General features: G+C 45.7%; 1 protein-coding gene across 7 annotated transcripts in view; it reads right to left on the reverse strand.

Annotated features, from left to right (window-relative positions):
• BCL9 (BCL9 transcription coactivator) overlaps positions 1 to 27789 on the reverse strand; it is an 84649-nt gene that overhangs the window by 12067 nt on the left and 44793 nt on the right. For 3 of the 7 annotated variants that reach the window (XM_041755462.1, XM_041755456.1, XM_041755459.1), the window contains 4 exons: positions 8481 to 8615; positions 6313 to 6403; positions 1802 to 2114; positions 158 to 474 (listed from right to left, as the gene is read on the reverse strand). In XM_041755462.1, the coding sequence (XP_041611396.1) occupies positions 158 to 474; positions 1802 to 1854 (370 nt within the window). In that variant the 5' untranslated portion in view covers positions 1855 to 2114; positions 6313 to 6403; positions 8481 to 8615. Of the gene's footprint in view, positions 1 to 157; positions 475 to 1801; positions 6404 to 8480; positions 8616 to 12513; positions 12897 to 27789 lie in introns of those variants that run through there. The other 4 variants (XM_041755460.1, XM_041755463.1, XM_041755461.1 and 1 more) reach the window with 4 other exon arrangements.

Below are 27789 nucleotides of genomic sequence, written 5' to 3' on the forward strand. Positions count from 1 at the left end.
GAAGCAGTTCCACCCTAACAAGCTGCGACAACTCCTGAACCTGGTACCTACTCTCCCCACTCGGCTGCTCTGAGGCTCTCCAGCATCCACCAATGTCAGAGGCCTTCCCTCGGGAATAGCTACTTCCCTCTGAGTCTCAAAGATCTTATAGACATACCTTTAATGTCAGAGTCATCGTTTGGAGTCCCAGGATCTCTCTGATCAAAGGAGTCGGCGGAAATACTTCGCTCCCTTTTCCCCTTGCCCTTGGCACCATTTCCAGCCCCATTCTTCAGCCCCATGCTCCCACCTGGGCCGGGGAGTGCTTTAGGGGTATGGCCCCCACTCCTGGAGTCACAGGGGGATGGCTGGGATTGGCTGGCTGAGCCCCCCTGTTTACCCTGATTGGAGAATTTGGAATCCAGCTGGGGGTTTCCAGATGGGGACATCACTGTAGGAGGACGGACCATCACCTCCTGCTTTGACTTAGGGCTACTAAAAGAGACAAATAACAAAGGGAGATCAGATGCCGGATCCAGCTGGTCTGCCCAAATCAGGGAGAAGCAGTTTCTAGAGTAGGTTAAGGAGATGCAAAGGACTGAGGGACCACCCCACCTTTCACCTCAGTCACTTCCTTGATCCCTCCAGCCCCGCTCTCATCTTGGAGCTGACAGAGAGGAGGATCAGGCCTGCCTGGGCTGGGGAATCCTACAGTCACGTGGGGACCCATCTCTAGGGCTTCTGTCAGTAAAGGACAATGGTCTCTATGTACATAGAGAACTCACTCTCACACTAAGACTAGCTCAGAGTAAACAAACAGGCATCGTTAAGATCAAAACACTACCTACCCCAGCTGATGACAGGGAACAACTGTAACGGGAATCTAGCTTCCCTGCTGGAAAATACGGGCAGGACCCAGAGAGCATGAGAGGAAACCCGCTGGTGAGTGGAGGGTTAGGGAAACCCTGCCGGATGTGAATCCCTCCAACAAGCAGTATTGTGTACCAGAGCACATACACTAACTGGAACCCCACAGGATGAGGAAAAAATTCTTTAAAAAATATCAATTTGGGGGTACCTGGGTGGCTCAGTCAGTTAAGTGTCTGTCTTCAGCTCAGGTCATGATCCTGGGATCCTGGGATCAGGCCCTAAGTTGGGCTCCCTGCTCAGTAGAGAGTCTGCTTCTCCCTCTGCCCCTCCCCCTGCTCATGCTTTCTCTCCCTCTGTTTCTCTTTAAAAATAGGGGCACCTGGGTGGCTGAGCGTCTGCCGTTGGTTCAGGGCATGATCCTGGAGTTCTGGGTTGAGTCCCGCATTGGGCTCTCCCTGCAGGGAGCTTGCTTCTCCCTCTGCCTATGTCTCTGCCTCTCTTTCTCTGTGTCTCTCATGAATAAACAAAATCTTTAAAAAACACATATCAATTTAAGTACTGTGGAACACAGGAAAATACTTCACAGCGGGGGACTAGGGGCTGGTCCTTTTGTCCTAAGACCCAAGGCCTTGTCACCATCCCAGGCCTTGGTTTAGTACATTGTATTGGGTGGGCTCTAAGGTCCTTTCCTCTGTGCTTTGGGAGGGAGGTGGTGGTAAAGAAGCACAGTCAAAGAACAGCTGGCAAAAGAATAACAATAGAAAACTCTAACAGAAAATCTGATTGCACTGTGGCCCGTTTACTATTCTAACACTATTTACTTCTCTGTTTTCTCTTCCTTTCCCCACTTGGGTCCACTTGCTTCCGCTTGAACACACTGTTCCCTCAGTGAGAGTTCGAGGTCCACTTATGACAATCCCCAAGGGGCAACTGGGTAGGTCCCAGCCCTTACCTCTGTGTGTTTCCTGACGGGGAGTTCCTCACTTTAGGGTTACTGGAATGCATTGATTGAAATCCTGAGCTTGCAGTCACAAACAGGGATGGGCTCACCGAGTTCCTCTCGGGCAGCAACAGAAGCAGCTGCTCAGGGCAGTGGCAGCGGCCCGCTGCTTGTTGGGTGCGTCCCTTAGCGCTGGCCACCTGTATGCCTTTTTCCTCTTTGTTTTTCTTTGCTGTGGAAGTGGGTCCTTTCCCCTTGCAGCTCCAGCATTCTCTGGGTGTGTGCCTCCTGCTGCCAAAGGAAAATCTCGCATCTCCAGGGCACACTATGGGAAAAGGCCACCCAAAAAGGGTTGGGAGCAAAAACACAAAAGACACAAAACACCCTTACAACAGGATCAAAGTTAAAGCACTAGCCAACTCGAGGATGTGGCAGATAGATCACTCCTCAGCTTCCAACAGGGTTAAGGGAGCAGCGATGTTCATGCTCTGGCGCTCAGGCAGCTGAAGAGTGACAAGATTTTCTGCCAAGCACTTGAGCCTCCCACCAAGAATCATGTACCAGGCGTTTGTAAGCACATGAGAAAAACATTTTATCTTCAGGCACATATTCTCCCTTACATTTCTCTACTTTCAAATACAAACCCGTCCAAAGCTTGAGTTTTTCTTTTTTCAAAACGATGCTTTGCAACCAGAGGGTACTACTCCAAATCCAAAGCAACTGTCTGGTGTTTCACCTCCGATGGGAAACGATGGCACTGAAATGTAACAAACCCATCCCGATTCCCAACCATGAAACAAATTAATCTGTGTTTACATTCTCAGGGTCTCAGGATGGAGAGACATTGGAGGAGGTACTCCTGAAACCAGCTATCGAGCCAATACCAAATACAATCAGTTCTGCCCCCTGACTTCCATGATCTTTCTATTAAATTATGCCAAGGATGTGTCTTGAGCTCTGTTTAATGACAGGGACCACAGGCATGGGTAAGCATGGGAATGATCCATAATACTGAAGGTAAAAGAACAGCTTTGAAAGCTAAGATATTTTTTGAGCCAATTTGCAAGGCTAATTCGAAGCATAAAGGTCAAGAAAATACTCCCAAACCTAGCCAGAGAACAAATGAGAAAGCCCTTTACTTAAGGAAGCCTAAACTAGTTCAGGGAAAACCAAGGTACAATTTCAGTCACTGCTCCTTCCAGGGAAGTTCCCAATAGGGTTTTCTCCTCAACTCCCTCCTCTCCTCCTGTGATCTTGCTGCTAGGGTATGGGGCTGAAGGAAGAAGATGCCAGATGCAGGATTAGTTAGTGCCTGAAGAACCAAAGGGAATTAGAAGTAGCTCAGGTGTTCCAGCTTATATATATAGGCACTTTGAGAGGCTCCAGGACTGGACAAAGGAGAGTAGTTCTAGTCCAGGTTTTGGCATTGAGCAGGATCACTGCCAAGTGTGAAATGTCCATTTTTTTCATTTGGAAAGTGCAATAGTCCCAGCTATTTAACCTGAGCCGCTGAAAGGAATTGGTGGAGGTTCTTGGTACACACGATTGCATTTTTTTCTTTTTAAATGAAGAAGTCAGGAAAAAGAACTAGAATAAAATGTTACAGAATGTTTCTATGCCGACCTTAGGAGAAAACATCCTAAAAAACATTTTGGTCTTGATTATACTTAAGGTTGTATTTTCATCCCCCACCACTTTCAGCTTTTTTTTTCTCTCCAGTTTAAACTATAAAATTGATTGCAGTTGTCAAATTTGACAGACGTGATCATACACAATTCTGTGACCTCTCACCAACATCAGCAAACACCGGTAAAATAGAAGTAGCAAATGAATCTTGCACGGACAAAGCCATCAGAAAACATTTATATCAGGAACAGAAAAGCAGTTACCACCTAGATAGTCCCCTTCTATAACTTCTGGCACTTTCTGTCTGCATCACACATTTCGAGCACTCGATCATATGGCATACTGAATAGTCCTATGTGTTATGTTTCATCTCCCTATGAAGACTATGTTCTTTGAAGACAAGAATCCTGTTTTAAAGTTCTTTGGCAAAAAAAAAAAAAAAAAAGTTCTTTGGCTTGTCTCTGATACTCAGCATGATGTACTAAGATGTGTTTGGACCCTCTGTGACTTACTCAAGCTTCTCCCAGAACGGAAACACCTGGCATTTGTGTTGCACTCTTTTTCCAAAGGAACTCAAAACCTATTACAAATACCAAATCACCTCAATCTGCCAGGCATTTCTGAAGAGTCAGGAGCAATGATTATTTCTAATAATACTGTGAGCATGTAACACTTGTATTTCAAAGTACTCCTACAGACAGTTTCTTATTCTCGAAAGTTGCTCAACCTGGAGCAACAGGCATTTTACAGATGAATGGACAGAGTGCATATGACTGGTGTGTGTGGCTTCTCTGAGGTTTTGCCATTGGCTCTCCCTGACTCTGCTCTTCCTCAAAGCCACCTCTTCATCATAACTTTATGGGTGGAGAGAGAGCATGGAAGGCTGAAACTAGCATGCGGACTCAGTGATGACAGGGAACAAGATGCAGGGTTTTCAACCCAAGATCCAGGGGAGTTGCTGAACTAAGTCACCCTTGCCTTAGCCTTGGCTGAGAAAAAAAAAAAAAAAAAAATCCACCGAGTGTCTTATCATATATTCCCAAAGATTAGAATTAGGTTCTTTGGCTCCTCCATTTGTAGGGTGGTACTCACCTGTTTACCTGAAAGGTTGGAAAAGCTGTTCCACAGAAGATGCTTCATTATAGCCACAGAGAGATTTTTTTCCTCCCATATAATGAAATCTCCTAACTTTAAGATCTACTTATTCAATGTTTCTCCCTTTTCTTCTTAGATCTTATTTAACATTCTTCCGAAGTAGGTGTCAGGCACTCTTTTAAGCACTGTCTGTGCATACTAAACTCACAGACCACAATGCCACTCTCCCCACTTGAGAGATGAGGAAACTGGGCCTCAGAAGTATTTAGCTGTTTGCCGGAGCACAAGGTGGATCACACCTGAGTTAGCCATACCCCAGTAAGTGGGAGAGCTGGCACTGGGCCAGGCACCCTGGCTGTGCTCGTCATCACTCTGGCACCTTCAGGATGGGGACTTGGTGGACAAGGGGAGCCAGTGCACAAAATATAGTGCTTGGCAGCAGAGCATGAACATGCGGGGTTAACTATGACTATGATGACTACTACTCTCTAGCCAGCACGCTGGCTCATCTTGCTGAATGTTATTTCATATCTTATTCATCTCCAACTGTCCCCTTCCTGCCTTTCCTCCCCTTTCTCAATGCATGGTCTTGCCCAGGACTTAACAAGAAGTCACCGGGCAGGATGTGACATGCTCACCACCAAATGTGCCAACCTACTTTCAGAGTACCTATCCTCTCCTTCTTCTCTATTCCTGAACTAGAAAAAACAGCCCAGTTTTCCTCAAAGGTCAGCCTACCACGTGTGGTCTAGGTCCCATCCCTTCCAGCTTTCTGAGAGCTCTCACTCTGTCCTTTGGCTTTCCCTGCTCTCTCCTGCGTATTTCCAATCACCACTCAGACATGTGGTAGTCTCTTCCAGCATTGAAAAAATAAAAACAAACCCAAAATTACAGGAAAACAAAGTCCAGCCCTAGCATGTTATTCTTCCCTTTCAGAGCCAGGTTTCTCCACAGGGTTAACAAGACACATGGTCTTCACTTCCTTCCTTGCCATTCACCCTTTCACCGTTTTAAACCAACTTCCACCCCCAGATCCCTACCCAAATCACAGAAACCACTATTGGTTAAGGTCACCACTGGCCACTGTTCTAACCTCACCTTACTCCATCTCTTAGTCTGCTGGCCAATGGCTTCCTTCTTGAACACTCCTCTCTCTGTTTCCATGGTGCTGAACTTTCCTAGATGTCCTCCCACGTCGCCAAGTCACTCTGTCTGCCCCCTGTGCCAGCCCCTTGCCTACTCAAGCTCCACGACTCGTGGACCTCTTCTCTTCTCTTCTCATCCCATATGCTCTCTCCAAGCCAACAACTTCCAATTCTCATTCCCAGCTCAGCTTCTGCCCTGCAGACCCGCACACGCAGATGCCGCCTTGACATCTCCCTAGAAGTCTCAAACTTAAACAAGATGGGAGGGGAGTTCTTTATCTCCAGACAAATACTCCCCAAAGTATTTGTCCTTCGGTCCTCCACACCGTAGAAAATGGCACCTCCACCCACCCACGTGCTCATGCAGCAAACACAGGAGTTTTCTGGACAAGTCCCTCCTTCACCTCAACCCTCCGTATTGAGTTTGAATATTTTTGCCAAATGAATGGAATCTTGGCTTCAGAACTTCTGCTTCAGAAAGGCGAGGCGGGGACCAAGAGTGGTTTGGTCAGCCCTGTCTTCCCAGTATTACTATAGCACCTGGCACAGGGAATTTGCTCAAAAAATCTCTCTTGAATAAAAGTTGAAGCTTTTCCCCAAGATCATCTTTCTAAACCAGCCAGGTTCCCTAATGCTACTATCTGTCAAGCTACTCACCAAAACCCCAAGGGTCACGATACTGCAGTGCTCATCCTGGAGGTGAGGAGTGGGAGGAGTCCAGGAACCCCTTTCTCAAAGGTGCCCTCACCTGCATGAGGATAAGGAAAAAAAACTTATAAATGGATTTTTAAAAAATCAACTATATGTCTTGTTACTGAATAGCTTAAGAACAGATTTCCTATGTATTCTAGAATGCTAGATTAAGAAGCAGTTGTCATCTTCCACGTAAAGGGAATCAACTTCCAATTTTTAATGAGTATATCATCCAATCTGGAGACATCTCGAGGCCCTTGTGACTTTCCCTCCTCCCCAACAAAATGTTTTACTTTCAGAGACTGGGAAATACGAAGGGCAAAGAAAATCAATGTTTCTACTTTTTAAATTTCTGGGCACTTAGTAGGAAAAAAAAACCCCTCACACATTTGCTTCTGCCCATTCCTCATTAGTACAGAGAACTGGAGCTGACTGGGAAGGAAAAAGAGACAAAAGTGCAGATGTGCTGTTGAATTCACAGGGTGAACTCAGTTGCAGTCCTCCCTACCCGCAACCATAACCCCACACAGCAAGTACTCAGCAAGGAAATGTATTTTCACATGCTTTGGGGAGAACTTGGGGCCGAACAACCTGACCAGATGATTTCCTGTGATTCAGTACCTACTGTGTGCAAAACGCTATGTTGAACGGGGCTGGATAAGTCAATAAAACAAGCTACTGGTCAAGCGGGACAAATTCTAACACTGGTCCTTATAGAACAGAATTATATCACTGACCCCCTTTGCTCAGATTTTATAGTTTTGAAATTGCAAGGAAGACCCAATTTCCAGATTGTCCTAAAGCCAAATTATTTTGGAATCTTTAAAAGTAAACTCTATATGGTTGTCACAAAGTTGTAAATAAATTCACAATTAATCTGACCAGGCTCAGAATCACTTCTATGAGTCCAATTTCAATTGCTCCAATCATCCTTTCCCACTTTCCTGCTCTAAGAAGTTTATTGCAACGATGTCATGTTTAACAAAGTTCATTTCTATGCTATGACCACTACTCCATAAAAGGCAGAGTATCAAACTTAGAATGTAGAACTAAAAGGCCACAGGATTCCAAACCGAGCTCATTCTTAACTTCTGGCACGTCAACTCCTAACAGGCTTCCTCTCAGCAAAAGTACACAAGAGAAAGAACCAACCTTTCCCCAACATGTGGAGAAAAGAAAACTGTACGACGAGCATGTGCATGCACAGAAAGCCCAGGTCTCTACAAAATACTAAAGGATGTTTTCACACGCAAGGGTCGAAATGCCTCTATTGTCCTTGGGTCTAACAAGTCTTTAGGCAACCAAGTAACTTATATCAAACTAAAGAGTCTTGACAAAAGCATTCAAAAATGAATTTCTATCATTTAAAATAATGGCTATCCAAAGTAAAAAAAAAAATTTAAGATCTTGTTTATTTATTCATGAGAGACACAGAGAGTGGGGTAGAGACATAAGCAGAAGGAGAAGCAGGCTCCCTAGGGGGAGCCTAATGTAGGACTCGATCCCAGGACCCTGGGATCACGACCTGAGCCCAAGGCAGATATTCAACTGCTGAACCACCCAGGCATCCCCCAAAGTAAGATTTCAGCACAAATGTTCCTTCTCTGTGAAATTCTCCTTGATTCCCAACTGTCCCTAGGAACATACTCTGGAGCCCTACAGCATTATAGTCACAATGCTACTATGACACTTAAAAAACTGTATCCCTGTTATGTGTAGACAGAGAGCCCTTTGAGGAAAGAGTCATCATCTCAGCACCCAACATCCGGGAGAAACTCAAGAAATGCTGGGCAATCCAGGGCTTATAATGAGCTTGGAGCATAACTTTTGCTACCCTTGCCTCACATTTACACAAACCAATGAAGACATGCTAAGTACCTGTTTAATTTCTCACCACCTGCCTTTCCCATGAGGTGAGCTACTACGGAAGTCCCTGCTTATAGGAAGTAGAAGGTAACCACGTTTATGGTTTTGACTTGCATTTAATTTGATGACTTTTGCCTTTGCAACTGCTACAGCAATTAACAAATATGATTTTAACTTACAAGAGACCCTACAGAAACAGAAACAAACATCCAACATACTCCAGATTGAATCACAGGAGTCATATGCTCATCATCAGGTTCTTTTACCTTTCAGGATGTCCAATCTGCTCTCTCTTCTACATTGGGACACAGAAGAACTTTCCAAGAATGATCTCTGCCTCCCAAACAGAAGGGAGTTATTAGGTCAAAGTAGAGTGACACCAGCTAGCCCCACATTCAGTCCTACAGGGATGAGAAGAATAGAAAAGTTCATACCCCAATTCACACCAATTGCAAAGAAAACCACCCATTCCCCGGTGCTCTGTAGCCAAAACAGTATTTAGAAGGAGCAGTAAGAAAATAATTAGGTCAAAAATGAGGAAGGAAGGCAAAACCACTAAAACTTAAAATGCAAGAAGATAGAGCAGTGTAGCCCAAATCCATACCATTGAAGCCAAGGCTGTTTAGAAAGGCAAAACCACCAGACACTAAGCCTCATGCTAATCATTATTTTTAACTTGCTCCACAGCCAAGAACAGTCATCAAAAGGTTGCAAAATGAACTTTTATTTCATATATTCTTTATGCCCTTGTGTTTAGCGTGATGGACATGCTGAAAAAATACTGCAAAGCCTAAGGTACAAGTGGCCATAAGATAATTTAACTTTCAAAAATCAGTTGGTCTTGAGCAGGAGGTCTTAACGTGGGATCCACTGCCTCACATGGAGTCTGTGGAGAGACTTAGTGACAGCTGTGAACTTACTGGGGAAAACTTCCATCTTCATTCACCCTCACTCACCTCTAGCAGAAGCTAGCACTGCCTTCAATTGTAGAGGAAGGTAACAACCAGTGATAGTATTAGCAATCCTGTGACTGTCACCAAGACAAACCACAGGACACTTTCATGTCACATTACACTTGTTGCAGAGATCTCAACACAATATTTACAGTCATCCCTACTTCAAAATTACAATATGGTTAGACCTGCAGCTACATTCTGTTATTTAATGTGTTAGAAGGAAGCAGATAAATTACTGTATCATAATCGTTTAACATTTTTATAACTGTTTCCATGTCACTTGTAAGTCTACATGTTCTCTTTTATGCATTTTAAAAACACAATTCTCAAAAGTCGTCCTACACTTCGTTAGTTTGCCAAAGGGGTATGTAGGACAGAGGAAGTTAAGAACAAAGAAAGTTGTTCAAGAACAAATAAAGTTCCTAGAGATTCCTTTAAGATTTTATTCATTTGAGAGAGAGAGCATGAGAGAGAGAGAGAGACAGAGACAGAGAGTGCAGGAACAAGGGGAGAGGCATAGGGAGAGGCAGACTCCCCGCTGAGCAGGGAGCCTGACATGTGGTTCCTTCCCTGACAATCATAACCTGAACCATAACCTGAACCAAAGGCAGATGCTTAACTGACTGAGCCACCCAGGTGACCTCCTATAGACTCTAACATCATAGTCAACAAGGTAGACAAGTAATTTATTCCAATATTACTTCATAGTTGGAAGAAAATTAAGCCACCAGGAAGCCAAATAATATGACCAAGGTCACTTAAATTTAGGGTGGGCATCAGCCTAGGTGGGCACCAGCCTAGGTGAGCATTCACAGCACATGTATTCCTACTTTCCCATGGGGACCTTTTCTTACATTCTACAATTGTCATCACTATCACTACCTTCCTACTAAATAGGGAAGAGGTATCACCTTTCAAAATTAGTAGAATACCAAAACCCAGGTGATAGAACAAGACAGACGCATAAGGTACTCGTTTTTCTTCCTTGATCAACTATGCTGATAGTTGTTACATAATTGTTACAAAAGCTGAATTTGGTCTGCTCCTGAGAGAGAGTAGTCTTTCAGAAGTGAGAAAAATGTTGGGCTACATAATCCCTCATTCTCAGAAGTGTTCAAAGCACTTTGTAGACAGGCATTTACTTGTTAAATGCTGCAATGTATTATGAGTGGTCACAGCAGTGGTATCCCCACTTCATAAATGGGAAAACTGGAGAATAAATATGAAAGACTGGTTCAAAGTCACATAAATCAATGGGAGAGCCAGTTTCCTGATTCCAAGTTCAAGGCTCCACTATACCAAATTACCATGATCAAATATTCAGTTGATTATAAAGCTTGTGAAACCTCTGTATGTCCCCCCAACCCCCCACCATAAGCCAGAGAGCATTTTCTTTTGATTCACAAAAGCAGACACTTCTGAAGGCTATGGGGCTAATATCCCATAGAATAAATTCCAATGTACATAGTACTTTTTCCACCTATGCTACTCCTCTAAAAATCTAGGTCAGGGGTCCTGAGCTCAAAAGCCACGTTACATACAAGTTAGTTGCCTTCTAAGAAGAGAACGGTGTGGAATTGTTCCTTCATTTTTCAGTCCATGACCTCCTTATCTACCTACTGTATCTTGTGGAACTGTGATCATCTTATGTTCAATGCCTATTACAAAATACTACTACAATGGTTTTAATACCATTAGATCCAAGGTCCTAAAACTACGAAATGTCACCTCTGCCCCAACTTTGCCTTAAATTTTCTCTTCTTTTTCAAACCACCAGTTATTGGAATCCTCATTCTTCCAAGCATCCTCATGTCATCTAACTAACTTGTGCTTTCATTAAGTCATCTCTGTCTTCAATAGCTTGGGTCTTTTCTCAATAGTTACTAAGGACTAACTAACTTCTTAAAATTGTACTGAGGACCAAAAACATTATTCACAGTAACATCAACTCCTTGCTAAAATTTCCCAAATCACTAGTATCAAGACAAAACCATAATCAACAGGACGATCACAATGCAGTCTCCATGGAGAGTCAAAGGGTCTTAACCCACATATGACTGTTACCCACCATATCCTTTTGCTCTCCCAACCCCCATTTCTCAACTCTTTTACTATTCATCCTTCCCACCTGCTACTTCCGATTCATAATTTTGTGCTCTGTGCACAGAGTCCAAATCTCTGGTCTAAGAACAAACACTTAATTCCTGAATATTTGGAATATTCAAATGCTGGTAATCCACCACACATCACCGACCAAAATGTATCTCTCTACACAGCCACCGTATCACTTTCCCACTAAAGTCACTGCCAAACAGTCACTGACAGGGATCTATCCGTGTTTGCCTAACTTCACTCCAGTTCCATCCCACCTTAGAGGCCCTCTCCATCAAGGGATACTTTATGTCCATCTCTTTGCCTTGTCTACTAACTTTCTCAGTCCCCTACTGCACTGTGATTTTGGCTCTCAGTCCCTCCTCTCTAGCACCGACCAGGGCCCCTGGAGGACAGATCGAGGCCTCCTCCTTCAGGCTTGGGAGCCTTCAGGTGAGGCCCCCAGCGACAATATTGCAGGCCTCTAGCCCTTCCCTCCGAACATAACCAACCCTGCTGTTGTTTTCCTTAGGATATCTCCATTTCACCAGGCTCCCCCAACACGAACCAGTGACATCTTAATAGTCTTTGCAACTTTCAGAGGTCAATGACTAGGGTTCCACTTTGGAAATCACTGGTGTGTCCACGACCCCCACAATGACTCAGTGACCTAGACATCACCACCTCACCTAATGGAGCCCTTTACTACTCAGACACCCTTCTTAGCTTTCACTTCCCCTCACCCTTCAACAAGTCACTGGCCTGCAAAGTCCCCTTTGGCTCTCTATCCGCCTCCGAGGTCTTAACAGACCCCACCAAACTCGATCCGAATCCCCCTATTTAGCTCTCGGTCTCGCCCCGCCAAAGCCCCTTCATCCCCGGACCCTGGGACCGTCCCATCTCCTCCTGCAGCCTCCCAGGCACCGCTTGGGAAACCACCTCTGAAAAATCCGGAGCTGCCGCGGTCCCTTCCCACCGCTCAGGAGGACGCCCCCCTCCTCCCCCACAGGTTTCTCCAGACTCCACTCACTTACATCCGCAACCTCGACCCCCCGCCCCTTACCTCCCCTCCCCCCCACCCCGCGGCTCCCCGCTCCCGGCTCCCGGCTCCCGGCTCCCAGCGGCCGCGGCCGCCCCTACCCCCAAGCCGGCTCAAAACACGCGGACGCGGCCCCGGGCCCCCCACCCCCCACCCCGGCTCCGGTCCTTCCCCTCCCCCTCCTCCTCCCCCTCCCCGCGAGGTGCCACTTACCCCCGAGGCGGGAGTGGGGGAGGGGAGGGGAGCGGGGCCGGGGAGGCGGCTCCGGTCCGGGCGGCTCTCAGCCCCGGGGGGCCGGGGCCGGGGCCAGCGGCAGCGGCGGCGCAGCGTCTCCCCCCGGCGGCGGCGGCGGCGGCGGCGCCGTCCCACTCCCGCAGGCACACATAGGCTCCATTGTCCGCCGGCGCCTCCCCCTTTCCGGCTCCCCCCTCCCGGGCCCGCCCCTTCCCCCTCCCCTCGGCCCTCCCCCAGCTGCACCGCGCCACGGAAGGTCCCGCCGGCCCCGCCTCGGACGCGAGCGGAGAAGGGCCCCCTCCTCGGCCCCGGCGTCCCGCCCGGCCGGGGCACGGGGCCTGCCCCTCCCCGCCTCGGCGCCGGCCCGCCCCGCCCCCCTCCCCGGGAATGTCATGCGCCCCCCTCCCGGCCCGCGCGCAGTGGTACCAGCCCGGCCGCCGCCTCCGCCCCCGCCCCGCCCCCGCCCCGCCCCCGCCCGGCCTGCCCGGGAGGCCCCGCCCCGCGCCCCGCGCCCCGCCCACCCGGGCTCGCCCCGCCCCCGAGCAGCTTACTCTGGGGCCGCCCACCGCCGGCACGACCTCCTGCTTTGCATGGAGACGCCCACCGGGTCCCCGCCCCGGTTCGTCACCCGGCCGGAGGGGACGCCTACTCCCCGCCTTAAAGCGGCAGAGCCCTCTTTCTCAACTGAACCTCCCAGAGGGCCGGCGGGGTGGGAGACGCGGCCGGGGCGGGTCTCTTCTTCCCCGCACCTTCCTCGAGGCACCCGGACCCCCCCCAACCGCCTGCCGCAGCACGGGGGAGCAACCCAAGGACCTGCAGAAAACGGGGGGGGGGGCAGGGCAGCGTGGAATTTGGCCATCTTTGACAGGAAAGAATTGGAAGCTGCCAGAGGAAGGGGTCTTTCCCTCACTCTCCCGCTGCCCTGCTGCCGGCCTAGTGCTCAGTCTTCAAGGCCACCTCCGCACAGTTCCAGGATGCCATCAGCCTTCCCCGCACCCTCTCCGGCCCCCTGTCTACACCGCACGATCCGTGCACCGCGCTCACGGTTGCCGGCTTCTCCCCCCCACCCCCAAAGGGAGCAGGCCCCTCTCGGGGGTGCCCTCTTCTCCGCCCTCGCCGGGGTCCTGCGGACGCGGTGGCTGTCGCGGGGTCTCTCGCTCCCCGTCGGGCCCAGCCCAGCCCCGCTCACGCACCGCTACCTAGTGCCCTAGAGGACCTGGGTCCAGATCCTCGAATGGCTTCGGAAGGCCTGTGCTTTGGAGAGAGAGCTCGAAACCCAGGCACCCCGGCCCGGTCCCCGGGGACGTGAGAAGGTAACCCCTTAGGTTGCACTTTTCCTCGGAAGGAAAAATGACGGCATCCTGGTGAACGCATGCTGCTGAAGAAGGCTCAGATTCTGGCTACTCCTGTTTTGTCTTAGTGGCCCTTGTTGCTGCCGTGACCAACTGTTATTACAGACCTGTCTACTGACGGTCCTCCCCAGAACACACTGTTATTACGTCTCTGTGTTTGTGCTTTGGAGAGGCTCGATCTAAGAGGTTTCTGCAACTACGTGCACTGGCCCCACAGCCCTTCTGAGTCAGTTAAGCGGAGACTGCCTAGGTTATGTTATAATGAGCTGCGTATTCTCCCTGAAGACCGAGGCGACGCGGCCAAGAGAAGTAGATAAGTTTTCTTCTGCTTTTGCTTCTGCCCCCCATAGTTTTAACCAGGATTTACTTCATGCTGTATCAGTTTCCCTGTCTATAAAATAGGAAACCTTTGCCCAAGGGGCAATCTTTTAACGAATGGTGCAGCTTGTAAAGGATGGTGCAGGAGAAGCCTGAGCGATAAAGCTTTCCAAAACATTTAAAATTCTTGAGTGACCATGTAAGCTTCTATACCATGTCTCCGCAGCCTAGATCCCGTGCAAAACGTTTTTTTCATAGCAAGATGTTTTCTCTGTCTTACATTATGACCGGTGATTGAAATAAAGAAAAAAGCATGATAGTACGCATTAAACAATATAAACCCAAGACTGGCTGAAGGATTCCAAACGGGAAATAATTAAAATGCTTTTTGTCAAGTTTTGGTGATAGGTCAGAACCTCTGTAAAGGAAAGCAGAGGGAAAAAGTAAGGTGTGCACATAGGGAAAGACAGCTAAACGCAGAAATATGCAAGAAACATTTGGGATTGCAGTTGTGGGTGGAAAGAAAGGATTTACAGAGCGTACCTATAAGAGAAAACCACTACTAAAATAAGCTCCTGAGTGGAGTGTTCCAGACCACATCACTTCTACTCGGAAACCTCAAAGACAAGCTCCTTATAACAATACACATACTAAAAAGTCTTAACCATTTTACTAGGCATTACACCCTCCAAGATATGTGTCAAAATTCAAAATTATTTACTGAACAGAAGAAAAGTGTAAATGAATACTAAACATGCAACACTAGGGTAAAGGGGGAATAATATTAAGAATAAAGTGTGCTAGAAGTCATGAAACCTAAAGGTTAGAGTCTCCATAGTAATGTAAATTTAGCAACATTTGCACATGGGATAGAATTGCATTTCAAAATATTATTTATTTTATCAAATAGTTTATTTTACTAGAATTTTTGTCTTCTGAATTTTCTAACTTCCATTCATTTCCATCTCACTTGAGAAAGAATTCTCTTTTGCTGTATAGAGCTCTAGCACGCTGTCTACACGTAAATACTAATGGATAATGATGAAATCATTTTTAAAAGCATCCTGTAAATAAACGCTTCAAACTGTTTCTGCTACTCTAGAAATTCTAGGAGAAATCATTTTTTGATCCAAATGGTAACATTGTTAAAAATAAAGGCTTTTGACGCCAAAGAGACCTGGGCTTGATTTTTTTTCCGTTTTGAAATTGGCTTCTCATGCTGATGAGAAGTACTTACTGTGATGCAAACATGGATGGTATAAATTTGGCTTCTTGGTTCTTCAGCTAATCTCAGTATCTTTTATTTAAGTTTGCCTTCAGTCTTTTTTGCCTGTAAATTCTGCTTTCAAAATGTTTGTTTCCTCAGCTCTTGATAAATTTACCCCAAAATTTTAGGGTTGGAAGAAACCCCATCCTATTTTACAGAGGAGAATTCTAAGACACAGAGGTTTAATGACTTGCAGAGATTATGTCCATTTTTAGGGAGTAGAATTTAAGTCCAACACTCTTCAGCCTGGTTCTAACTCCCGTGGTTTGTTCATTCCCACTAATATTTATCACTGCAGCAAAGAACATGAAGTTCTACCCTCGTGATGAAGAAAGTAAGAATCAAACAGGTTGAGCCAGCTGGTGCTAGGGCTGTAAGAGGCCCCCACCGAATTCTTGCCTTGGTTAAAGCCCTTGGTTTGTCCATAATTTCCTGCTGCTCATACTGTTCCTTACCAATTCAACTATGTCATTGTCCAAACCAACGTGGGCAAGTTTCAACCCCAAAGGAATACCACCAAGAGAGTCATTTGTGACTGACAGTGAAGGGTTAGGATGGAAGGGCGTCTTGACCTTCACAGTCCTGTTGCCCAATGCTGTAAGAAAATAGCCAAGAAACCATTTCTTTGTTAGGGTGCCCATGAAGAAGAAACAAATCGCCCTACCCCAGCTTTCACCAGTCCATTTAAGTCAGTGGGGAGTCTTCCAGCTTTATCCCTACTGGGAAAATTTAGGGCTGCGTGTCTTGTAAGGAAGAAAGGGAGAAATCAATGTTCCCCACTGCCTTCCTTCTTACAGCTACTCCTGGGGCCACTGGCACTTTGAGGTGAGTATGGGTCTCCTTCTGTGTCACCACAAGTCTGCTGCCAACAATCTGGGAGTTACAGGCACCCTCTCTGTGAATGCTTGGCTGGATCTGTGACTTGACCCTCAGATTCCTTAAAAAGTTCCCATCCCTGTTTCCCTTTTGTTTTCACACTCAAACCTGAATGATTGTGTCTCCCATCCTCATTGTCTGCCTTCTCAAAGTCAAGCTTTGTGACTTTCAGCCTGCTAGTTCCTGAGTCCTAAATCATTGATGTATAAATGCTGATCCTCCTCTCCAGGAGCCCATCATGGCTTAACCAGAAGCAACGGGGGTGTTCCGTGTGCTCCAACCACTTCTCCCCAAACCCCCTTCATCTTCATGCCAGTTCTTCACACCTGTCCTCATAGTCCCATGCCCCCCTTTGCTCTTCAAATCCCACTAATTTACTATTTCATTTTACTCTTCACCTTGCTCCCAACAATAATTCTGGGTAAGTATTTCTACGTTTCATGTCATTTTCTTCTTCCAGATATTTCTCTCAGAATGCGGCCCTTCAGATCCACCTATTTTCTTTTTTTCTGGGTTCTACCTTTCATGCAGGATGCCGCCTACTTCCCACAGTCATCGTCTCCGCCAGCTTCTCTGGAACTGCTATCCAACTACTGCTGCCTGATTCACCTCCATGGTTTGTGTTTGTTCCAATGCCCTGTTGGAATCCTTGGCCACCCATCATTCCAGTAGTGGCAATTCCTAATGCTGATATGTAAGGAATAAATCAACCCACATTTTTGTTTTCCCTCCTGGGCTGCCAGACGTTACTAGAAAAAACCTACAAAACCAAAGAAAGTAAGCCCCGACCAAAATTCAGGTGATGGAAATTCAACTGAACTTCGTTACTATTTACTTGGCAACCCCTTTGTGTATCCTCATAACCTCCTATATCATTTCCCACAACAATTATTCCAAATTCTATCCACTATGCCTTCTACATTGCAAGACCTACCTTGTTGTCTCACCGCACCTCTAAAGGGGTTTTTTGCTTGGTAATGTCTTCCATTTACTTACCCTTTGTAAAATCTTTCTTATTCCAATACTCTTTTCTCCCTTTCTTTTTATTCTCAATTTATCCAAAGGGTAACCTACATTATCACAAATCCTTTTCCTCCTCTGTAAATCACCCAACCATTCTGCAAGAATTCTCTCTTCAACATGGCCAAACCTAATTGCCCAAAGCATCCAATGAATATCATTTCCTTTCTGAATCTCTTATATTTTGAATTTCAGTGATATTCTGGTTTTGTGTCCCTAAACACACCCCAATTTTATTGATATATAATGGATATATAACATTGTATAAGTTTAAGGTACGCAATGTAATGATTTGATGTATATATATATATGGTGAAATGACCACCACACTAAGTGTAGTTTAGGTTCAAAACTTTGGCATAATCCTAATTCAAAATCTCCATCTATCTATCTCTTCTAAATCTCTACTCAGTCACCTGCATCCACAAATTTCTCCTTCAATCAACTTCTTGTTTTCTGGTCCCAACCTGGGGCTGTTGTAATAGCTTCTAAATGGTCATTCCTGCCTCCAGCCTCTCCCTGAATCAGCCAATTCTCCATGCTCCTTCTCCAGACAGACCTTCCTAAAAGACCTGTTTATAATATATTATAGGACCCCCTCTACCCTAAGATCAACAGTGTGGTTAAACAGGAACAATATTGGCTTTAGAGTCACCTGGACCTGGGTTTGATTGCATATTGGACTGCAATTTACTAGCAAAGTAATTTCAAAAAGAAGAAAAAAGTAGTCTTAAGGTGGTTCCTAGTCTTGCCCTCTATCTTGAGAACAAAATTGTACACTTCTCTGCATTTTGCAGTCACTTAGTAGTTGTTATATTTATTGAGCATCTACTAAGTGCAGGACATCTTAGGGGAAGTACAAAAAATGAATCAAGTATCCAAAGTATCCAACTTTGTCTTCAAAATCTAATCAGACTTATACAGAGGCTTCATTCATTTAAAAAGAAAGAAAGAAAGAAAGAAAGAAAGAAAAAAAAAAGATGTGCTGGGGGAAGGGGAGTTCAGTAAGTGCCAGGTATCATGCAAGGTACCAAAGATTCAAATAAGTGTAAGACAAGTCCCCTCATTTTGGGACCTGAGATCAATCTAGGTAAGAATACTGACAAGTGAACATTTATAATCAATTATAATAAATGCTATGAAATGGATAAATACCAGGTGTTTGGGGGCACACAGAAGAGAGACATCTAATCCAGACAGGAGAGTCAGGGAACTCAACAAGACCTGAGCAGAATCTCAAAAAATGCATAGGAGTCAGTCAGGCAAAAGACTCAGCAATGTGCAAAGGCTCAGCTGTGTGACAATGTATATAAATAACCACAATACAAGATAGAAAGTAATAAATAAGTAGAGCCAAAAAGTAAAATGGCAATCAGAGGAGATACATTTTAGAAGGGGTTGAGTGAGATGAGCAGCAACTGCTTCATGGAAGTGGAGGCATTTGAGGCAACATGAAGGAGTCTGGGGTCGTGTTGATCCAGACCTGCAGTGGGGCCAGACACCTTTGTCTTCTCAGCATTCTATGCAGCGCCCTGCACACAATGGCACAAACTTTGCCTGCTGTCATGATGATGACAGCTATGATGATGACATCTAGGTTTTTCTCATGAGGTTGGCTCTTCTGATTTCCTAGAATGCTTATAAGGGGAGACTCAAGATTCAACAGAGTCATTTCTAGGGCCCTCAATCAGATCGCCTGGCTTTGAATCCCAGCTCTGCCATCAGATGGCTGTGTGATGTTAGAAAAATTATTTAACCTCTCTAGGGTTCAGTCTTTTACTTCATAAAGTGGAACATCGATAATATTTTCCTCACAGGGTAGCATGAGGAATAAATGAGCAACTACATGTCAACACGTAGGACTAATGCCTCGCACACAGTAAGTGCCTAACCAATAAATGTTAGTTATTAATATATTTCATCATCTCTGGATTATCCACGGGATTGGCTTTAGGCAGAGATTTTAGGAGCACTGAGAAGGTTACCTCCTCAATACTTCACTTATTCCCACACTTAAATCTCATTCACTGGTATCTCTTCCACTCTCCTAACACATTCCTTCAAATTCTGCCACTAGATATTCATACCTTTGGATTTAAGATGTCACTTCCCCAAGGCCTTGGGAAGGGTAACACAACAAAGGGTTAGCCCTGTTTTATTTTAATAATCATCTGGCCAGACATCTATCATCCTTAACTATTAACTGTACTGAGGAAATATTGTGGGGAAGAAAGAAAAGGCTAATTCTGAAGCATGGACAACCTTCCCCAGGAATTGAAGCCAGGTTTTCTGAGGGCAGTAGGTCCTCTGGGACTGGAAGAAGGGTTGGATTGGAGAGAGATGCCAAGAAGTAATGAAGAAAACAAAAACAAGGTCATTTGTGTCAGTAAAGACATGCTTTACTAACTTAACAAACAGTACTGACCTTGATTTGGGGACTCTCCATCCACTGTCCCTTTCTCTACTCTGCTGTGTTTCAGAATAAATAATTTCACTCAGGATCAATGTTGAATCATGTCAATGAAGGAGACTATACAAGTAGTCAAGAAATCCCTAGCTTTAGGATTTCGTAATGACTTTTACATGTTTGCTTTCTTAGTTATTATTTATTAATAAAAAATGAATAAGCACTTAATATGTGTCATAGTGCCAAATTAAGTAGAGTGACAATTTCATTAGAAGTTGAACAAATAGGGGTGCCTGAGGGGCTCAGTCGGTTAAGTGTCCAACTCTTGATTTAGGTTCAGGTCATGATCTCAGGATCCTAAGATGAGCACCACGACTGGGGCTCCGGGCTCTCTCTGTGTGCAGCAGGGCGTCTGCTTGAGATTCTCTCTCTCCACCCTCGGCCCCTCCCTCACTTGTGCACGTGCTCTCTCACTCTCTCTCCCTCTCCCTCCCTCCAAAATAAATATTTTTTAAAAGGTGAAGAAAGGGCAGCCCAAGTGGCTCAGTGGTTTAGCGCCGCCTTCAGCCCAGGGTGTGATCCTGGAGACCTGGAATTGAGTCCCACATCGGGCTCCCTGCATGGAGCCTGCTTCTCCATCTGCCTCTGCCTGTGTCTGTGCCTCTCTGTGTGTCTCTCATGAATAAATAAATAAATTTTTTTTAAAAAAAAAAAGGTGAAGAAATAGTCCTTGTCAGAAATCTCACAGCCCAGTTGAGAAAACACAAAAAGTTTAATAACGATTGATTTCTAAATTGTATTACAGATATGACAGACATGAGACAAACTCTGGACTTCCAGAAAAAAAAAAGAAAAAAGCAATGAGTAGAGTCTGGAGCGATCACTTGCAGCATCAGAAGTTGAACTGGGCCTTGAAGAATAGGATTTGAGTGGTTCTAGGAGGGGATGGTGTCCCAGGGGCCAAGCAAGAGACTCAAAGGAGAACAGCATGTGTGGACAGAAAACAATAATAGTAATGATGAGAGCAAGCATCATGAGAACTGTCCTTTACTGAGCATTTAGTATTTGCATGTGCCAAGCAATATTCTAAGGACTATAGTCATATCATCTCACTTAATACACACAATGACCCCACAAAGTATGAACTATTGTTCCCATTTTACAGTTGAGGGGCTAGAGACTTCTTTTTTTAAAGATTTTATTTATTTATTCATGAGAGACACACAGAGAGAGGCAGAGACCCAGGCAGAGGGAGAAGCAGGCTCCATGCAGAAACTTGATGTGGGACTTGATCCCAGGACCCAGGATCACGACCTGAACCAAAGGCAGATGCTCAACCGCTGAGCCACCCAGGAATCCCAAGGGACCAGAGACTTTGAGAGAGAAGTCACTGTTCTAAAATCATGTGGCTAAGTGGGTGCTATGACGAAAATCCAAGTCATTCTGAGTTGAAAGCTCTTAGCTTTCTACAGTACAGCCTCTCTTGGTGCAAGTATTGGGATGCAGTGGCAAAATACAATTGAGTAAATAGGGTAGGAATTCATTACATAGAATATAATTTATTTTTTAAAGATTTATTGATTTGAGAGAGAGAGAAAGAGAGAGCGTGAGGAGGGGCAGAGGAAGAGGTAAAAAGGAATCCCAAACAGATTCTGCACTGAACCCAATGTGGGGCTCGATCTCCTGACTCTGAGATCATGACCTGAGCTGAAACCAAGAGTCAGACACTTAACTGCCTGAGCCATCCAGGTGTCCCACGAAGAATATAATTTAAAGAAAGTATGCAAGAATTATATACTGTGAGGTTAAAAAAAAAAACACCACCAAAAATCATAGTTTACCAAACACTGCTTGTGGAACAGGCAGTCTTCTTTACAGTATCATCCAGAATTTGATTTAGAGTTATACCCAATTTACAGATGAGAAAATCAAAATGGAGACATTGAATGACTTGGCCAAGCCTCACAGCTATTAAACAGCACAGTCCAGAACTGAACACAAGGCTGGCAGCAAAGCCTGTGTTCTTGCTGCTATTTCACACTGCCTCTCTCCTTGGGCAAGGGAAAAACTGGGTAAAAATAACACTGCTGCAATTTGTATGGCATTCTTCAAAGTGTTTTCATATTCACAGCCACATCTGATCCTTGTAGGATAACCATGTGAGAGGTTCAGAAGATACCTCCAACATCGATCATAATGAATAATAATAAGTCACAATAATCACTAAAATAATATTAGGCAGCACCAAATGCTCCCCATACACCTGGCCTCACGTGGATTGTGTGGTTGACTTACAGCAATCTTGTAAGATAGGCTCTGTTATCATTCTTGCCTTGCACATGAAGATACTGTGTGTGGCTCACAGAGGTTAAAAAATTTAATGAAAGAGGTTGGCCTCAGATAAGTTGCAGAACTCATTCAAGGAATGTGATTCCTGGACAAGAGCACAGCTCCCAAGTTTCCACATCCATGTATGCCCTCTAACAATCTCTCTGCAGCTCCAGGAAAGCAAGAAGAGCAGCTGGAAGGCTGCAGAAATGTGGGTATGAGGTGATGCAGACCCAGACAGAGTAACTTAGGGGACAGTGAAGAGGTGGCACATCTAGGCGCCATCTGGGGAAGGCTGTAGTAGCTCACTTCTGAAGCATGTGAACATAAGAGGAAGAAAGAAAAGCTGAAGTTTGGTTTCAAGCCTAAAATGGGTGGAAGTGGTGGTGAGCATTGTGGTCAGAAACAAGAGTGGTTTAAAAATGACACTGGTTCACAGGGAGACATACTATATGCCAACTGGGGACGACTATGGTAGAAAAGACAGATGACATCGAGTGTTGCTGGTGGAAATGTAAAATGGTACATCTACCTTCGAGAACAATTCAGTAGTTTCCTAATAAGTTAAACATTTTACCATATGACCCAGCAATTCCACTCTGAGGTGTCTACCTAAGAAATAAAAACAGGCCCACACAGACTTGTATGCAAATGTTCTATCGCAGCATTATTCCTAACAGCCAACAAGTGAAAATAATCCAAATGTACATCAACTGATGAATGGGTAAATAAAACGTGGTGTGGTATTCCTCAGCAATAAGAAGGAATGAAGTACTGATACACACTATAACATGGATGCACCTCAAAATCACTGTGCGAAGTGAAAGAAGCCAGATGCACAAGACTGTATATTGCATCATTTCATTTATATGCAATGTCCAGAAAAGGCAAACCTATAGAGATGGAAAGCAGATTAGTGGGGTCAGGAATGGGGATCAGCAGCAAACGGGCATGAGGGATCTTTCTGGGGTGAAGCAAATATTTGAAAACTGGATTTTGGTGGTGGTTGCGCAACACTAAATTCACAACAAAAGTCATTGAATTATACACTTAACATGGGTGAACTTATGGTGCATAAATTATATCTCAATAAAGCTTTTTATTTTTTACCTAAAGTGAAGCTAGCTTGTGAAAGAAAAAAAGAGTTGTTTTAGAATTATAGGTGACAACTGGACACTGAAGTGGAGATGTCCTGCTAGGTGCGGAAGTAAAAGCCAAAGCAATAGGGACGCCTGGGTGACTCAGTGGTTGAGCATCTCAGGGGGTGATCCCAGTCCAGGACAGTGTCACATTGGGCTTCCTGCAGGGAGCCTGCTTCTCCCTCTGCCTATGTCTCTGCCTCTCTCTGTGTGTCTCTCATGAATAAATAAGTAAAATTTTAAAAAAATAGCTGAAGCAATATAAATGAATTAGTTCACCCAGGAAAAAGGCACACAAGATAAAAGGAAGATGTCAAGAATAAAACCTTTGGTGTCACTACCACCAGGGGCAGGGATAACTGTGGTGGCTAATAATGATGTTCACCTTGGTAACAATTTGTCCCACTAATATTAAAATTCACTTATATTCTCTAAGCTCGTACCACCGAGCGCAGAGGTATGTGCCCCAAGGCATGGCAAACAGCACGGTCAGTCTATGTGGGGGAAAATTGCCTCTAAGTGACTAAAATACACAAGGATAAGTGGAAATGGACTGAATGTATTCTCTGTGTTTTGAGGCTAAAAAGAGAACTGCACAAATACTTTCACCTGAATTAGAAATAACATCAGCATTAGGGAGTGTGGTGTTTTGAGAGCAATGACATTTCATTTAGTCGCTAACCACCAAAAACGGTGGATATTATGCTGGACCAACCCTAGAATCAGGCTTTTTGGCCTCCATATCGACTTCTGAATTTAGAAGGAGCCAGCAGAGTCTCAGGTAAACTTGGCAACTGCTTTCTCAACTCAGAACAGGGTGACCCATCCTCCTCTGCCCCCTCCCAGGCTGAGAACTTTGGGGAGGGATCCTTCCAGGCTAGGGACTAAAGATCCTCTCCTTCCCCCAAGGCCTGACAGCCCTTTTTTGTTTCTCCTTTCACATCTCGGTGAAAATGAAACAAATTTAGACCACTGTCCTTGGTTGTGAAATAAAGTGGGAGAAAAAAAAAAAAAAAGAACCTGGGAGCTCAGGATAGAGACAGCAGGGTATAGAGAAAGAAGCCCAGGATTGGGAACATTGACCCCCAACTTCAGGACCACCCCACTCACATCACACTATGAAGGGCAGCTAAGCAGTCTCTTAATCCCAGGTTCACCTGGAGCCTAAGGCTGGATTCTGGATAGAGGAAAAAAAGATACATTTACTTTCACTAACTTCTAACTCAAATTTATCATTGCCTTCAAATACAAACATAGGCAATAGATCAAGGTGGCATGAGCCATTCAGGACTTTTTCACTGATAAGAATCACAGATATTTTTGTTATCACTTTACCGTTGTAGCAGATATCCCAAATATTGCTTATACTCATCACTGATGATGCAACATTATGGTAGTTATTAAATCTGCCAGTAGACTTTTATTAATGTTCTAATAAAGAAGCATATATATTAGTACACCACAGATTTGATGCTTTTGATATTTTGATCATATTTCAGTATAACTCTTTTTTGTAAGGCTATGTATTTTTTAAAGTCATAATTCCATCCATCGGCTTCACCAGACAGCCCAAGGCAGGTCCATGTCACAAAAAAGTCGAAAAACTCCAGGACTGGAAAAACTTACCCCAGTCTCTATCCAGCACCACCAAAAATGAGCCTCCCTACAAAGCAGGCAATCCCACCATTAGCCAACATTTCCTCTGGGTTTTTAAGATTCCCATTAAAATGCAAATGTCCCCAAAGGAGAAGAACTTCTCCGAGTGTTATTAGTTAACCCCTTAAATGGGATTGTTTAGCAGCTAGCTGAGCACAACACCCTACAATTCAATTAAACAAACATTTATTGAGCTCCTGCCACGGGTAAGAAACCAGGCTCAGGGATGGGGAGTGAAATCCTCCAAGGTTTCTCCTCTCAAGGGTGTTTGCAATCTAGTGGAAGGAATAAAACAAGTGCAGAAAAGACAGGAGAAGAGAAATGGTCCCAGAGAAGTGCAAGGAGCAAAGCGCATCCAGGGGAAGGGATGGCCTGGAGGAAAGGGACTCCAAGCACACTTTCCAGGATGGACTGAGTATGAACCTCAGAATACAGCGCTGGCCAAGTTCGCTGCCTGGGGTTGCGTTCAACAGGTAAAGCATCAAGTAAGCTAGGCGGCTGAGAGCTCCGTTAGGTACACGGGGCCCGCGAAGCCCGGGGGGGGGGGGGGGGGGCGTCAGTGGGGGCAGGGGAGGGTCCAGAAAGACTGCGGGTTGTGATGAATGTGGCACAGAGGAAGTGACACAGGAGCTGAGCCTAGTAGGAAAAGTTTTAAAGATAGGATGGGGGAAGGGAGGGGAGAGGGGCACCGCATTCCTGGCAGAGGTGTGGGTGGAGGGCCTGCTCTGGGGACGCATCCGAAGTGAGAGTCTGGGGTAGTGGAGGAACCTGGGAGGAGACGGGGCTGCAATTGTAAAACCGAGTTGTACTGCGAAAGGATCTTAAATTTAACGCGGAGGAATCTGTACCCCATTCCTTTGGAGCAACCAGGCAGTGTTCATGGAGGAAGGCCTTCCTGTTTGAGCTGGGCCATTAAACCATTAAACAAACGTCAACAGGTGGAGATGGGGCGGGCGGGGAGTGTTTCGGGGCTCCGGGGACACCGCCAGCAGGGGCCGGTCGCGCAGGGCCGGGTGGGGACCGCGCGGCCGCGGTGCGAGGTGCAGGGAGGCGGCGAGCGGCGCACACCTGGCTGGAGGGGCGGGGCGGGGCGCGGTGGTGGCCGCGCGGGTCCCTGGCCCTCGAGCCGACGCCCCCGGTCAGAACCTCTGGGGCTGGAGCCTGTCCTCCAAACGCCCCAGGTGATCTTGAGGCGCAAGAGAATCGTTGAGGGGCTGAGCCGGAGAAAAGGCCAGACGGGAAGGTGGGCTAAGAATCTGCGCTCCCCTTGGAGGCCTTGCGGCGCTGCGGAGAATGGACCCCGAGGGGGGGAAAGGTGTTTGCCGAGCCGACGGTGCCTGAAGAAGCTTTAGGGGACTGAAGAGTTGAGGATGGAAAGTGTGGGGACCCAGGAAAGGGCTATTACAGGGGTCCAGGTAGGGCGTCACGAGGGCCTGAATCATCGCAGTGGCGATGATCACGGCGACAGCGGCGCAGGGAAGAGGAGGGAAGGGGCAAATGTAAAGACGTTTGGTGACAGAACCTACGTGGCTCACTGGGCAACTGAAGTGGGTGGAGGGGCTGAGTCACACATGACTCCAGAGATTGGAGCTGGGCAACGAGGAAAACAGCAGGACCTTTACCAGAAAAGCAGGGGAGAGAAGCGCCTGCGTGAGGAAGGCTGTGTGTTTCGATGGAAAGCTCTGGCACGGTCACAGGCTGAGAACACTGTTGATTTTTATTTTGAGTGAGGGCACACTGTGGTTAGTGGAATATAGGAGGAGACACAGGTGGCCCGCCAAGACTGGCCCGCGGCAGAAAAGGCTGCAGGGCCGGCTTTCCTCACCGGTTCGTGGAGGGTACCCCAACAAGGTGACAGGAGCTCTGAGCTGTAAACCCAGGCCAGTCCCTGCTCTTCTCAGGAGCTACCGTTTCCTCTTTGGAAAAGCAGGTGATAATAAAACTTATCACCCGCTCATCTCATGGGAGTGCTGGAGAGCAACCAATATACATACATAAATAAGTTTAAGACACTCAGCAAGAACAAAGTGTGCTAGAAATGCTAAATAATAACAAATCCAGCCGCCTCCTCCACCATGATAGTAAACAAGGTGTCTTTTTTCAAAAACAGATGTGGCTAACCAGGTACCAGCTTCGAGGCTGTCTGTAGCTTCTAATAGGAAGGTAATTAGATCTAAATTCTTGATTTTCAAGAATTCCCTTATTAGAGAGTCTGAGTGACCCTAATACCTCCATCAAACCGAGAGCCTGAGCCAGACTGCAGTTAATCAACATGAAAATTATTATATCATCCCACCTCCCATTCTAAGTATCTATGTGTGACTAATAGTACCCAAACTGCAGGCAGTACCCACCATCCCCCTATGCTGCACTCTTTGTCACACCCTTGAGGTCCCTCTCTTGGCAGAATGGTGCCATATAAAATATTCAGATCCTAGGTAGGATGCGTGCAATCTACAAGGGAAAGAAGGCTGTCAGGCAGAAAAAGTAAAAGAAAAAAAAATAGCACTCCTAAAATGACAAAGATTGCAAATCCATTGTAAAGTAACACATCTCTAATGGTATGTTCCATGCATAGCACATCTCTTAATAAATCCCACACCAATCTCTGCTCCCCTAAAGAGCAGACCTGATAGGTAATAATTCCCCTCCTTTGTGGTAAAATCCAATTTTCACACCTGGTAAATGAAATAACTCCACTGCGAACCAAGGTCGGGTTGGGGTGAGCCGTTAACAGAAGGTTAGGGACTGTGCATCATGTAACAGCTCTTCTGGGAACCCCTTCCAGAGATTTGCTCTTTTTATGCCAGTTGATACTATTCAGGTAGAAAACCTCCAACCTCCTAGGTTACAAAAGCTAAAGCCTTTGTCACCTGGAGTGGTTATGAATAA

The sequence above is a fragment of the Vulpes lagopus genome, chromosome 5 (genome assembly GCF_018345385.1).
Source record: "Vulpes lagopus strain Blue_001 chromosome 5, ASM1834538v1, whole genome shotgun sequence".
In the NCBI taxonomy this organism is placed as follows: domain Eukaryota; kingdom Metazoa; phylum Chordata; class Mammalia; order Carnivora; family Canidae; genus Vulpes; species Vulpes lagopus.